Genomic DNA, 15742 nt, shown 5'->3' with positions numbered 1-15742 from the left:
GCGCATTAAAGGTGCAATTAAAGGTGGTCTAACTCTATATTTACTGTGCTATAGCATGGTCCCTTTCCTTCACAGTGTGTAGTTTTAAAATGTCAGCCACATGAATCAGACACTTAAACAAATACTGTTTTTCCCCGACATGCCACACACCCAAATCACATGGAGTCACATCCACAGATATGCCGAAACAATAGTATACAATGAACTGTAGTATGATCAGCATATTGTATATATATATATACAATATGGCTTTGAAGCCACTAAAGTATATGTAAAATATATTTTTCATAATCAAAATCTAAAGCAAAACTATTTCCTAAGTACTTGTTGAAATTAGCATTAACACAAAATCTAGATTATTTTAATGCAGATGTAAACCTGAAAAAACTCTTTCACAGCAAGCTACAATAATAAGCTATTTTTTCATATATCTGACTGAATTTTTTTTTTAGAAAACAGCCCTACTTTTCAATATGAATATAATATTCAACATAATGTAATATACAGTATAAAATTATTAAAATTTGGAACAGTAAACAAATTAAATTTTATAATTGGAAAAAGATTGTCCCTACAGGGCTGAGCATTCATCAGGATTCAAAACAAGGTGTTTTCAGGTAACAGCCCAGAAACCTCCACACGTGACATTAAGCATTCACTGCATTCATTACCTGACATTTTTTACAAAGTAGTGCAGGCCTGCAACAGAATATAAAAAAACCATGTTGCAATGTGTTATGTATACCTCATTGTTCTGCATTATTTGTTGTGGATTCTGAATTGCTGGATCCATACCATTATACCAAAATATACCATTATTTTCAGCAGAACACAGAGTTGCTCTTGTTAAAAGTGCAAAAATGTCAAATGTCTACCAGGACCTGGGATATGGAGAATACATGGCAGTACAAATACTGTCCAACCGAAATTTGGGGAAACTGCATTGAAAAACAACTTTAAGAATCACTTGCCTCTAAATATAGTATTTTCCATGAGCCAAAGAAGTCTGCTGTGAAGGAAAATAATGCTTTATTCCAGACTAAGGGTTTGGTGAAATGCCCTCAGATATTGAAAACACTTGATCATTGTTAATTTAATACACAAAAGAAATATCCAGCCAGTGAGTTTGGGAGAAATAGCTTGCAGATGGTCTGTGGAAAATACGCCAGCATGTCTCATCGCAACACTGGAAGTGACACTCTGGACTTCACTTGCTGTTCCAGGTTTTACTGAGAGTCCATTCATTCTGGCTTGAACTTGTGAACCCACAGTTTGTGTAGGGTGAAGATGTACCTAATAAAGAAAATTGTTTAATGAAGTCAAATAAACATACTTTGTTCATGCTGAGAACATTTCCCTGTACTATTTGCTGTTTTTTGTGTTATACATGAGCTTTTTTATTTTGTTGTATTTAAAGCAGAAAATACTTGCTTTGCTCTGTCATTACAAACTACATGTTATAATTATCTACCTCAAAACCGAGGGAGGTTCCTGGCTGCTTTCTTTGTAGGCCATAGATATGCCAAGACCAAGCTTGGTTTGGACCAGAAGCTGGGTTTGGGTGTGTTCATTTGAAAGCTTACAGTCCACGTTACTGTGTTTAATAAAGACCACCTGAAATAAGATTCTTTATTGCAAAAAATAAATTGGCTGCCATTTTTACACAGGACAAAGTGCTTTTTATATTCTTTTAACATTGCTGTAGGCATAAAGAAAATTAAAACTTTAGACAAAAATAGTTGTATACTCAGATAGTATGTAAACTAATGAGAGAAAAACACTGACAAGCTAAAGAATGTAAACATCTGTAAATGCTTCTTCTGAACCTGGGCTGTCTGTATTCACATGTATACCAGAGAGTAATTTTTCAGACATAACTTAAGTTTTGAGCATAGCTTGGAATGTCATTTTATTGTTTGACTAATTGCAAATGATCTTCTCTGCCAGACTCGTAAAGGGTGGCACAAATGAAGCCAGTTTGGCTGTTTTGGCCAGCCTGTTGATGTCTAACGATTTACAGACATTTAGGAACCACATTATTATGAGCTCATGGTTTGGTTTTTCAAATAGCTGTGGAAGGAAATTTAACCCCCTGTTTGACTTGGACGTGACTCTCCCAAACTAGCATGTACAGTACCAGCATTTTTACTTTGTTATTATAGGTGTTTTTAATATACTGTAAATGTGAAACAATACATAGAAACAAAACATGCAATGTTTTCAGATAAATAAACAACTAAGTTATGCCAATAGGAGAGCGTAGAAGGAAAAATTAAGAATATGAATTGATTGAGCAAAGAAAAGAGCATATACTTGGTGTATTTCTTAATCACCATCCGAGTTGGTGTTTTTTTTTAGTTGTCTTTCCTTTCATCAAAAAGAAATTGATTTCCTCCAACAAATGGCTGGGTGAGATATTTGGATCAGTTTGTTACTAATTGACAAATAAGCTAGATGGACCAAATGGCCTCCCCTTGTTTATAACCATTTTTTGTTTCTTCTCTATTTCATTTTCAATATTGTGTAAATATATCAGAACATAATGTGAACAGTAAAAGACATGGGCTATAATTGTCTGCTGTTACTCTTTACAGGTGGAGCAGCAGTCCCAGTACATTCAAGGCTACAAGATCATCTACAGGCCCACACAGGATGGCCAGGTGAAGTCAGAGTGGTCTGTGTTCGAAGTTAGAACACCTGGAGAAGAGAGTGCAGTCATCCCACAGCTGAAGAAAGGAGTCATGTATGAATTCAAAGTCCGGCCTTTCTTCAACGAATTTCAAGGGACTGACAGCGAGGTCAAAGTGGCTAAAACTCTAGAGGAAGGTACGTGAGATCACAGATATAGTGCCTAGTACAAACAGAGATTGTTATACATGGCTTTTCTTGCTCTGCAAGGATATGACTGTTTTGATAGATATCAAGCACTGGTTAATTACATATTCTATGCAAAGCTTTAATTCTTGTAATTATACTCATTGGGCTGGGATTACAAGAAATTCCTGTTATGTTTATGTTTTTCAGTTTGTAACAAAAGCAATGATTGATAAATAAAATATATGTTTGTTTTTATTGATTTGGTCATTAATAACGTTAATATTCAGTCAATAGAATAAAAACTTACCATTATTTTTGTTCAGTGTTTTAATACTACACATACTATATAACTGTTTTGTGTTTGTGTTGGCAACAGCTTCTTAAAAGGAAGGCTGAAAAGCTTTTCCACTGAGACAAACAGGTACCTCTTGAGCTTAATTGGATGAATCCTGTCTGCAAATATGTTTGCCTTGCATTTTAATCTGCTGTGATCCCTTCCAGCCCATTTTTAAAAAATAATATAAGGGAAACCCCTGCTAGTTCATCATCTAAGCAAAGAAAGAAAGATGAGGTCCCCAAGCAAAATCTAGTTAGTTATATTTATGTAAGAGAGCCCTGTACACTAAAAGCTGAAATTTGAACTGAACAGAACTATAAAAAGTGTGTTTGTCATCTAAACACAGCAAGACCGGCTGTCTCTGTTTCCTCCTAGCTCCTAGCGCACCTCCCCAGGGGGTAACTGTAACAAAGAGCGATGACAACGGGACAGCCATCCTGGTCTCCTGGCAACCGCCCCCACAGGAGTTCCAGAATGGACTGGTACAGGAGTACAAGGTAACAAGCATCTCCTAACTTGGTACAAATTAATGATGAGAACAGTGACCGTGGAGAGACAGCTCCATCTGCTGGAGAAAACCTGGCTGGGTACATAGGGACCATTTTTACATTTAAAACTGTAGTAGGAATAAAAGAGGAGCAAAATGAGCAAACTATTTTACTTTTTTGGGAGAGAAAAACAAATAGCGGGAATATTGTAGTTGATCATAATACAATCCTATTATCTTCCGATTATGCCACCTTGAATCATTCTTTTTATATAACAGTTCATTATATAAGTTCATGCCTGACTCAAGATTTAAAAAATTACATTAAAACAAATAAACAGTTGAATCAGTGGCATGTTTTTGTCCATTTAAGTGAAGTTTTCTTAATTCTTTTTCTAAAGTGTAACCTAGGTATATCCAACTTGATGTTCTTCCATACTTTCATACTCACCTATATGTCTTTCCCTAATGTAATGTTCTAAATTACCATTTTTATTTTGATCGGTAATGGTGCTGTTGAATGTCAGTTGTTGTGGGTGGCAAGGGTTATGCAGTCAGTTTACAAATTGGGCTCCTGTTAATTTTCTCGAAAAGTGTTTTCTCAAGATGGAAATCAGTATAATTTCATGGCTATTAAATGGAGTACATAGTAAAGCTTTGCTTATTAGGTATGTAGTCTTCTCCTCTTTCATGTTACAGCTTATAGAGAATAGAAGTGATGCTGACCAGTTAATATGACAAACTTTTTTTATGATTTGGGATGTGGAAGGCAAAGCAAATGTCAACCAAATTTGTGTTTCAATCCAGACAAGCATCCTTGCACAATGCCAAATCAGGATGTAAGGATTTCTGTGGACAGGACTGAGAAAAATACCTCTAATGCCAAATTAAAAAAAAAGAAAAATAACTCATTTGATTTCAATAAAGTTAGCCTTTTCCAACTGTAATTGTTGTTTTTGGTATTAAATACAGAATGAAATAATTTTCTAGGTATATTTGTGGATCAGATTGCCTCCATTTATAAAAATTAAGGTGAAACAATCAGTGGTCAACAGGCAAAGGCATTTACTGGCCAGTCCACTCTCAATCAAGATTTTGTAACAGTTTTTAAAATGTAGGGAGATTGTGGTGATTGACTTAGAAGTAAACTATATGGATCATTCTGGATGATGAATCTGTTATGTGTGAGGATTTTTATCCTCAGATGTGTTCATGCAGCTTGTATTTTCTGTGCAGATATGGTGCCTGGGAAATGAAAGCAGGTACCACATTAACCGGACAGTGGATGGATCTACATTCTCAGTGGTCATCCCCAGCCTGTCCCCAGGTATCCGCTACACTGTGGAGGTGGCGGCCAGCACTGGCGCAGGACCCGGTGTGAAGAGTGAGTCAAGATTCATCCAGCTCGGTAAGTCATGCTTCCAGACCGGCCTACACACCTGACCTATTCTCCACTGCCATCCTACAGCCATTGAAGCAAAATTGGATAGAGCTTCAACAATATAGGGTTTCAAAGGTCACAGAGCATAAACTTAAAGCTGCCTCACAAACAGTGTCTTAAACGTAGACGTTTATGTCTTAACAATGTTATGTCCTTTTATAAAGTTAATGCACATACTGCAGAGTGGCATAAATGAAAGGAAACAGTTAATATAATAATATAACAGTGTGCAAAACATAAAACAAGTTAAAAAAATTATATCATTACTATTTACAGTAACTAGAACAAAACAAATGCAGTATATACGAAACAGAAAATACAATGATAAATCATCAGAGATTTGCTTATGGCATACAGTGGGCTTTGCGATGAAGAGGGAGTTGAACAGTACTGTATGCATTTAACTCTTGTAAAGCTAATTTAAACAGGGAGTGTATGATTATCCCTGTTTTTTCTTATCCTTTGAAATTGTCATTGGTAATACCCTCACTCCGTGGTTGGAATTTCAAAAGAGGTTGAAAATGAGTTTTTCTTTGGAGAAACAAGAACAAGGAGAAACTGCAATGTGGTAGGCAGCTAACATCCTGTACGAAGCTTGATCCCATAATGTGTATCCTCTCAGGACTTGGCTTCATGATTTGGACTCCCTGTTTCAGATTCCCTTGCTTTAGCACTCTCTGTTAGTAAATCTGTATGTCAGTTATTTCTTATTTTACGACATTGCCTTTCATAAAGAGCAGTGTTTCAGAGCATTCGGCACATCTTATTGCAAAAGGACACAATGAGAACAACACAGGGAAGAAAGTTATAGAAAGCAGAATCAGGTAATCCAATAGCTTCAACGTATGTGTTTTGCATGAACTTTATAATATGAATTAAATATATATATAACCAAAACTTTAATAAATTATTAAGAGCTTTCTTTGGCATACAGAATATGCCATGTGGTTGACAGGTAAGAGCTCCAATTACAAGGTTAGCATTGTGTTATAGCTAAGGTAATATCCCATAACGTTCAGAGGAGCAAAACTGATTTAGGTTCTTGAATAAGAGAATCTTATATGTGGTTTTGGATTATTAGTTCTTCAGATAAATGAGATAAACAGCATCACTACTAGTCGTGTTCATTAAAACAGAAGAAGGGTCTTGCTGGGTAACAGGTGATCAGATTAATCAGATCCTCTCTAAAGTACATCGTATTGCTGGCATCCCACTATTCCATTCTACATTCAGAATTTTTCATGGATTCTTCTAGAGAGAAAGCTTGATTAAGAACTTTGAACAAACGCTAAAGTGTAACTGGAAACAAGAAATAAGACGAGAAATGGCTTATATTAATATTTACATTATCTTGAATCATTAGAATCAGGATTACTCCCCATTTTAATCACTGGCACTGGATCCATGGTACAGATGCAGCCACTCAGAGCACGCGTTAGAACTCATTGCTGTGTTAGACATGTTGCAGCACACTGCAGTGTGATTTAAAGATGATCAATAGGTGGCACCTGATGCGCATTAGATGTTACTGAAAACATTAGCTTTATTTAATCTGTAATATGGGATAAAATATATTCCCAAGGGGCTCAGTATTGACCAGGCATGTAAACATCTGCATTATTTTTTTAACTCATTTACTTGTGGTTATTTTGGGAAAGTTTTGACATGTTAGTTTTAACTACATTTTGCCAACACTACTGTAATAGAAAATACAACAGTAGGTAAAGCGTTTGCCTACTACCTGGAAGGTCACAGTTTCAATTCCTTGTCAGGGCACCACTATTGTTTTTAATAAATGCTCTTTTTCTAAAAATAAAATAAATAATATGTATAATATATTGACACTTTTGTTATTTTTATATATCACAGTATGTTAAATAATGAAATAATATTAATACAAAATTAATATCGTTGGTTAATTTGGGAAAATTAATTGGTTACATTGGGAAAAACTCATCAAAAAGCAGGGTGATGTATTGGTGGCTCAGTGGATGAATTCTCATCTTTCATACGAAAGGGCCTGGGTTCGATCCTTGCCAGTTGTACTCTAAACAATTGTTCCTTGGGCATCAAAAGACTCTCTGATAATAAAATAAGATGTAAACTATATTCACATTTCTGTTCATTTTATAAATCACAGTATGTTAAATATTAAAATATTATTAATAATAAAGTAATAAAATGGATGAACCTCCAGACCACCAATCACCAGGATGATCGAAATGAGGAAGGGATTTTAAAGATGCTCTTGAGCAGATAACTTTTTTTATGTGTATACAATATTTACTTTTAAATGCTAATTTTAAAGCCACTATGTATAATTTTGTATTTTTAATTTCTAAAATTTAAAATCTAAATTTTATTTTGTATATGTTTTGCTGCCCTTTTTTCATCTTAGTGGTTGATATAATTATGGTTTTTATAATCTATTGGCTTCATCAAAGCTGTTAAGATGCTTTCTGGTGTAGTGCCTATTTCACCTTAACTTCTGATGGACTGTAGCACTGGAGGGAGTGTTCCATGCTTTGTTGGAGCATTGTCTCCTTGCAGTGGTGGTGTGGGCTGCACTTTTATTTTCACTCTCCTTCTTGTTTGAAGAAACACAAGTTAACTTTGGAGCAGTTTGCAACCATTTTTATTTTCTTTGGGATGCCACTTTGAAGTGTAATGGAAAAGGAAATCACATGACCAATAGGTCAGCTTTGACATTAAATTTAATTTAAAAAATGTTATTTTCAGTTTGAAATGCTGAATATATTTTATTATTGAAATCTTAAATACATAAACTTGTTCTTTAACAATAAAATCTAATTAAGATGTATATTATATTGATGTTTTTATTAATTTTATATATCACAATAGTTAAATATTCAGTTTACATCGACAATCTCTTAAGAGCCAAGAGTCCTGAAACTTTTTTTTCTCCTTATTAGGACACAGAAGAAATTATTTTAATTAAAATTCATAAATGTAACAGATTTTGTCAAGTTTCACTCTCTTGTGTAACAATCATGTCCTTTCTGAAAAATCAAGTTCCTTCATTACTTTAGATTTAAAATACAATTGTGGGGCCATCTATATATTCAATTTAAAGATGAAATAGTGGTGTCATAATAATATTCATAATATAACAATATAGCAACGTCACAAAGTGACGCCACACCCCCCAAAATAAGAAACTTTATCTCATGAATGAAATGCAATAAGTGATATTGTTTGTGCTATTTGTAGTGCAGGGGAAGCTACGTGTGTGTGGGGGCAACTTTATGGAGGTACCCTTGAGTTCAATTCCTGTGGTGCTATCTTTATGGAGTTTACTTGTTCTCTCCGTGTTCACATGGCTTTCTTCCCACAGTTCAAAAACATTCCAGTAGGTTAACTGTCTTCTGGGAAAAATGGACCTGGTGTGACTGTGTGCTTAGTTTGTGTTTGTGTCTGTCTGTGCTCTGTGATGGACTGCCGTCCTCTCCAGGGTGTATCCTGGCTTGCTTCTATTGCCTGCTGGATTTGGCTCTGGCACCCACATGACCCTGTACTGGATAAAACAGTTTTAAAACTTTTGAGTACATAAAGCTATTCACACTTATGTTCTTATCCATCACCTTTCTCAAGCATGAAAACATAGATCAAAATAAAAGGAAAACCCCCATCCAATAGAAGATGTGGCATAGCATTGCATTTATGCATTTATATTTTACACTTATTGCACTTGCTGAAGAGTGGATCCATTATGGGGCATTTTAAGTCCGCAGCAGGAGTGCTGTCATTTTACATTTATTTTTCAGCCTAAGCTGTTTTGAAACCTTAGCAAGGGAATGAAAAATGCAGACTGAGTCTTTAATGTGATGAAAGGGGAGAATGCATGAGCAAAGCAAAGCCATTTCACTGGAGGAAGAAAACATAGGCATTTGTTGCTTTTTGATATCCAAGCAAAAAACTATAGCGAAACACAGAGAGGGTGATTCTAATGCATTGGTCACAGTACAGTTTACTCAGATGAGGGCTGCTTTTCTTCCCCAGCTGGTTAGTCAAATAACAGCACTTCACCACAAGCTCCTGCACATCCCAGCTTAACCTTCCCCAAATAACCATGAAATCAATAAACCTGAAGTGTAAAAAAAGGCTACAATATGGCCAGGGTTGGGGGAGGGGATGAAGAAATGCTGCACTGGCAAAGCTTTGAGCCTCTAGAGAACTGTTAGTCTCTGGAAAGATAAAAGGACCTCAAGATGAAAAAAGAACCCAGTAAAAAAAACTTTTCAAGTTAACAAGAAGAATTTTCTTTGGGGAGATATGAGGTGCTTTTATGTAAGAGTAAAGGAAAAAAAAACACATCAAGAAACACTGTCTTTCTGTACCGACAGACACCGATCTGGGAAGAACAAGAGCTTTCCTCCAATGATCTGAAACAGCCAGGAGAAATATAATATTCTTAATGTGTTTGTGAGGAAACCTTGTGAGCAACATCATGGCTCTTTATAATTAGATAACATAGCAACCTCACGATTAGATATTTGTTCATGTTCTCTGTAATAAACTCAGGGAAAAAAGATTGTTTTGCATTAAATATCATATAGTTTGAACATCCTTTACTGAATTCCAGTGCAAATTCAAACTACTCTGCTATCACTCTAAGCCACTGCGAGTTTGCTTTGGATTACTTATCTAACTTTAGAGTGCCACAAGTCTTTCACAAAAACATGAATCAAGCTACATCTGTTTTTGTTATTTTAATTAAATCTTTTACACTGCAATTGAGCTCATTATTTCTTATTAAAAAGGTGGATTGGAATGTACCATTTATATGGAGAGTGCACATTACATTTAAAACTAAATTATCCATGAGTACAAATACATGTACAGATTAATAAGTTTATAAGAAATTTGCAACCCATATTATTAAAGAATGGCAGATGCAAACTATCCAACCCTCATGATTCTCTAGTAAAATGCGTGTGTTTATATACATAATCATACATACTACACAGTGTTTATTTTGAGGGTGTTTGTTGCTTATGTTAATATATGCATATATAAGCTAATATATGTGTATATATTGCACTGCAAAAGTTTTAAGAATTAACTGGTCCATTGTCTGTAAATTATTCGGATACTTTTAGTGGTCAACCTACAAACGTCCCAATTTTCTTACATTATCTAGCTTACTTTGAAATATAAAACATGCCTAGCCCTTTCCTCACAGAACTATCTGTGTGGAGTTTGTATGCTCTCACTATGTTAACATGGGTTTCCTCTGGGTGCTCTGGCTCCCTCCCACAGTCCAAAGAGATACTGGTAGGTTAACTGGTTTCTGGGAAAACTGGTCCTGGTGTGACTGTATGTGTGTCTGTATGTGTGCCCTGTGATAAATTGTTGTTCTGTCCAGAGTGTTTCTGGCCTTATGCACATTGCTTGCCAGGACAGGCTCTGGCTACCCTTCAATCATGAATTGGATGAAGAGGTTTCAAAATGAATAGAAGCATATATTTAAAGACGATGCTGTCATTTCAGTCAAAAGTCAGCTCGGGAGATTCAGATACACACAGAAGTACTCCTTTGGATTTGGACCTGGACTGGTTTTAGCTCTGGAACAACACCACCACAAAGGCTGTAGGACCAAGTACAACCATTGACAACTACATGGATCCTTCTGTAATAAATCACTGAAGATTAAAAGAAAAATAAAGTCAGCCACACCCACTTTTTTGGATGAAATCGGTTTTATTTCTTGGACGTGATTTTGTAAATGCGGTTTCTGTTGCCAGCAGAGCCATCTGCTCACTGACAGTCCTGAAAGTCGGTCTCTCATTGTCACATTTGGTGTGTGAAAGGGTTATGATGGTGTTATACTGGTGATATTTGTGCATTCTGAAGCACCATTTGCTATTCTTTTAAGATTCATCAAGAGCATTAGTGTTTGAAAGTGGCTTGTGATATCCATTTTATCATGAGGTAGTAGGTTTGTAAGGCTATAAAGGCTTCACGGCCGAAATGTTGTGTTTTCTTTCTTCTCTTTTCAGCATGGAATAAACCTATTACTTGTTCCTTAAATGTTAATATAGCTGTGTGAAATTTACCCCCAGTTAAATTTATTTTACTAAGCTTTAAAACTCCTTTCTTAGAACATTTTAAACTGCCAGACCACAACTTGTACACGAGGTATTGTTGCAAAAATAAGAAGTACTATGAGATTGAATTAAACCTTTAGGTTGAATGTTAATCCCTGCTTTTGTACTCACAAAGTAACAAAACCTAAGGATCCTGAAAACATTAAGTAGATTTTCTGAAGATGGAGATTAAAAATAAGCTTTTCTGTCTTTACATTCTTTGATTGCTTTATATGCAGCACTCTTGAGACCTAGTTGTCAAAGATGAATGAGGGTTTCATATGTTAGAGAAAAAACATAGTGAATTGTCATGTTCAACATCTCATCTGTTGCTCTCTAGGCCTTTTGCCTTAGATTTTATTCTTTGACGAAATATATAAAAAAGCAAGTCTTTGGGATTATTTCTCTTTTATTTGAAGTTTTATGTAATCTTTTTCTGCCTCCTCCCTAGATTCCTATGGCAGGATCACTGGTAATGAGGAGACAGTGAGCACACTCTCTCAGCAGATTTCAGACGTTGTGAAGCAACCTGCATTCATCGCAGGAATCGGAGCTGCCTGCTGGATTATCCTGATGGTCTTCAGCATCTGGCTATATAGACACAGGAAGAAAAGAAGTGGACTGAGCAGTAGCTATGCAGGGATGAGGAAAGGTAAATACTACAGAATGCACAAGGATCATATAGCATAGATCACTTGTGAGGAACTCCAGAAGCAGTTTTGTCATAGAGAATTGTAGACATAGAGAAATGTAGAAATATCAAATGTAGATTCTGTTTGAATTGGTTCAAATGTTATACATTTTTTAGTTGGTAGTCAATAAGAAGAATCATTTAAAAACACAAGGTAATGTAATGTCCCTACATTACAGAAAAGAGAACAAGGAGCACAGAAGTCCTTTAAAGAAAAACACTTTTTGTGAAATAATTCAGACAAAAAGTACTACTTCTACTCATTTTCATTAATTTACATTTTTGGTAACGATTTCATACTGCAGGTTGTTTAGATTACAACATAGTTTGTAATGAAGTATCCTGAGTAAGAAAAGAAAAGTTTGATAGGAAAAGCTTAAACACCACATATTCATTTTCTGTTTGAAACCTTTTTCAAAAAGCTGAAAGATTTCCATTGCTCTGAATTTAGCAGAGGATGTTGGAAGAAAAAAAAGACAAGGAAAAATGAAGAACTGCTGACAGTGTGTGGGAAGGTTCTTGTATTCATGGAAAATGAGACAAAGATTTTGATTAAGCTGTGGTTCATCTCAAGATACCCGCATGCATTCTGCCAGTGTGCCACCAGCCGAACAGCTGGGAGCAGCATATGAAAGTCACAAAAAACACAAGTGTGGCTTCGAAATTAACTGCTGAGTGACAGGCTCATTAGCGAGAGAAGAGGAAGGGATCTAAGCATGCAATCTTTTACAGAGATCTGCCACGTCAGCTCATTGTTGTTGATCAAATACAGTAGAAAGTAGCAGTGCCAGCTGGGTTTATATAATTCTGTGTCTGCCATTTGTGGTCTGTCTTTTTAGTACTTAGGCATTTTTGGAGGGAAGGGTATTATTCAATTACTATAAATACCTGAATTTTCTTCACTCACTAATGGCAGGCTGAAGCTACAAGGATTCACAACAGTAACCCTTTAAGAACTGGACTGTGGTCTTTATTTACACAGTGGTGGAAAACAGAAAAAAATATTTTTCTGAGAGATCTTACAGACCTCTTATAAATCTCCCACTGAGGCAAATAATTTTTAAAGTTAAACTTCAACTTTTATGTTTCTTGTTATACTGATAAACATCCTGAGCCTTTAAAACTTGTTTTAAACAAACTAGAGGCAAAGGCAATTTACTGAAAAACAAAAGGAAGAGCTTTTAAAAGATGTGGTATTAAAAATGTGCTCTGGTCTTCCACTAAATGACAAAATTGTTTGTGATGCCAGCCAGGAACTTCATGTCTGACTTGGGATCCCTAGAATAGGAAATAATTTGTACAGAGGTAGCCATCTCACTGGTACTTTTATGTTTTACTCCTCAACAATAAGCCTAACAGTATGGGCCTGTCCCACAAGTGCACTTGTATCCCTGCATAAACTTAATTTGCTAGCACAAAGGAAAGTCAAATGTGTCCTTCATTTAATCCCGACAAATCTCGACAAAAATGCTCCTTCATTCTTTTAGGACAGTACTGGAATTCTGTTTTTTCTGCTTCTTTTATTGGGCTTTTATTGAGCAAGGAAAATGTGAGTGTGAGACATATGTGTGGCCAACTGGTTGGAAAAAAAAAGGACCTGAGATTTCTTTAGAGCTGAGAAGGTTGAACTGCAGGCCTATGAACCCAAATGTGCCAACAAGAGTAACAATATCAAAACTACAATTATGTTTTTTTTCATATCTTGCTTCAGGCTTTACAGCTGCAGAAGTACCCTACCTTCTTGTGGTTGAGATTTGATATAGACTATTTGTATAATATCAGCTTACAAAAGTCTCTTTGTAGAGAGGGGGAGAAGATGGGGGTGCCTATTGCTAAGGCTTTAGATAAACTGCCTTGTATGCATTATTTCTTTGATTCCTGCACACATTTCACTGCATCGTTTGCCAACCAATTTCAAAAGACATTGACATGCTGTTATTTTCATTTCCTCTTCAGAATGTCCTTGTATTTTCCAAAGGTTTTGAATCAGTGCTATTTTCTAGCCACTAACTGAATAGTTGGAAATATAAGGTTGCCTGGATTTCAGGGAGCATGACAATAATGGCAGTATTTTGTTTTTTAATCATCTTGATAAATTGTTGTTGTAACCTGAAAAGAGCTAGATGAGCACAATACCATCTTAGCTGAAAGAGATTGTTGTAGTGTTCCTGAATGACATTGTATGAATTGAATATTCACTAGCAAGCCAAGGTTGCTTTTTAAAAAGCTTCAATAATGAAATACATGCACAGAAGAAAAAAAAAGATAATTTGATCAAAAATGTTTTTGAAGGGAGCACATGTAATGTTAAACATTTCTAAGCCCTTTTATAGCAGGAATGAGTGGGATTCAGCAATAGCAGAGAGGGACGTGATGTGGTTGCAGACATCACTGCCTCTCTAGCTGTGTGCTATTTATCATTTGCCCACATTTTGCCTTCAAGCACGAATGGGTGTATTAGCATGTGCAGAGCCCATGAGGTGAACACACACAAAATGATTAAATTGATTTTTCCCTCTCTTATCTGGAAAATCCTACAAAGGTTATTTACATGTTGTACCTGGTAAAGTGAGAAGTAAGACTGAAACATTGACCTGTCCAATACTAAAAGAGAACAATGGTTCCTGGAGAAAAGAGTTTTGGCTATAAACTGCTACAGCTGTGGATTTAAATGGTGTCTCACTTTTCATATTATGTTTGACCTTTACTGTATGCTATAGTTTGACTTTAACCCACATTAATGTGCTTCCTCTTTGTGATATTATAATGTACCGAATTATCATAGGGGATGATAATAGAATGTATGATAAATAATAGAATGTATGAGGGTATGATAATAGAATTATCATTCTATTATCATAGAATTATCATAGGGGTTAATTTTTTCCTGTCTTTATTAAAGTGGACCTGGAAAAAAGCTCTATGACAAAGGCTCAGAGAGAAAATACATGTCTGATTTTAATTATATCTTTTTTGAACCCCCCCATAGTTCGAACTAGCTGAAAATCATACTTTATGAAAAGAATGGCAGACCATAATTGGACTCATATTAGACCAGAACTGACTTAACTGAAGTATAGTTTTTAAATCATGTATTTCTAGCTTTTCACTTTCCCAACCATGTCAGAAAGCCTGCCCTCCCATTGGTGCTCAAACCTCAGGAGGTAGAAATGTGTAATTCATGCTCTGAATGTTTCCCCTATTGCTACTTTTATTATAATCCAATGCAATTTTTCTTTGGTAGTGCCAGATCTCAGCTGGAAAAAAATACTGTCAAAAACCTTTCTGTGTCTTTCCTGGCAAAATAATTCAAGAACTTTGTAGAAAAAAAAATGAATATGTTTAGATGTTTAGAAATAGCCTGAAATGTTAGTGTTGCTATAAAGCATCCAGTAATCCCGTCTCATTTTTAAAAATAAATTAAACTAGTGGTTTATATGCTGCATTCTTCATTGTAGTAACCAAAAGTTTCTTGCTTGTATTACTAGATTGGAAATAAGTCAGCAGAATGTTCAAAATGCTGACATGTTAGTGCTTTATGCATCTGGACAAAAGATGGAACATGGTTCCTTTCGTCACAGATTTCAGCAGGCAGAATTGGGGAAGAAGACTTTTGTGCCTTGAAGGCAGTAATTGAGATGTTCATGATGTGCTGGAGTACTGTATCATGGTGCTGCTGACCCAGAAGCAGCAGGCCTCACAAGCCAGGGTGTGAACAGCAGGAGCTGTTGTTAAGCTGGGGTGATCAAAGTACTCCGCTGCAGAGGGGGATGTAATATCGCAACAGCTGTCCACCAGCTCCATACAAAAGACGGCAGTTTATGATAAACAGAAGATGGACCTCTTGAAGCCTGTAAAACAG

At 35.8% G+C, this 15742-nt stretch overlaps 1 protein-coding gene across 1 annotated transcript in view; it reads left to right on the top strand.

Moving 5' to 3' along the window:
- robo1 (roundabout, axon guidance receptor, homolog 1 (Drosophila)) overlaps nucleotides 1–15742 on the top strand; it is a 502355-nt gene that overhangs the window by 458796 nt on the left and 27817 nt on the right. The window contains exons 15-18 of the mRNA XM_088921682.1: nucleotides 2595–2826; nucleotides 3530–3651; nucleotides 4878–5049; nucleotides 11641–11841. Coding sequence (XP_088777808.1) covers nucleotides 2595–2826; nucleotides 3530–3651; nucleotides 4878–5049; nucleotides 11641–11841 — 727 coding nt within the window. The remainder of the gene's footprint in view (nucleotides 1–2594; nucleotides 2827–3529; nucleotides 3652–4877; nucleotides 5050–11640; nucleotides 11842–15742) is intronic.

This window comes from Atractosteus spatula, chromosome 7 (assembly GCF_055471065.1).
Source record: "Atractosteus spatula isolate fAtrSpa1 chromosome 7, fAtrSpa1.hap1, whole genome shotgun sequence".
Classification (NCBI taxonomy): Eukaryota; Metazoa; Chordata; class Actinopteri; order Semionotiformes; family Lepisosteidae; genus Atractosteus; species Atractosteus spatula.
This window is presented reverse-complemented; position numbering and strand designations above follow the sequence as displayed.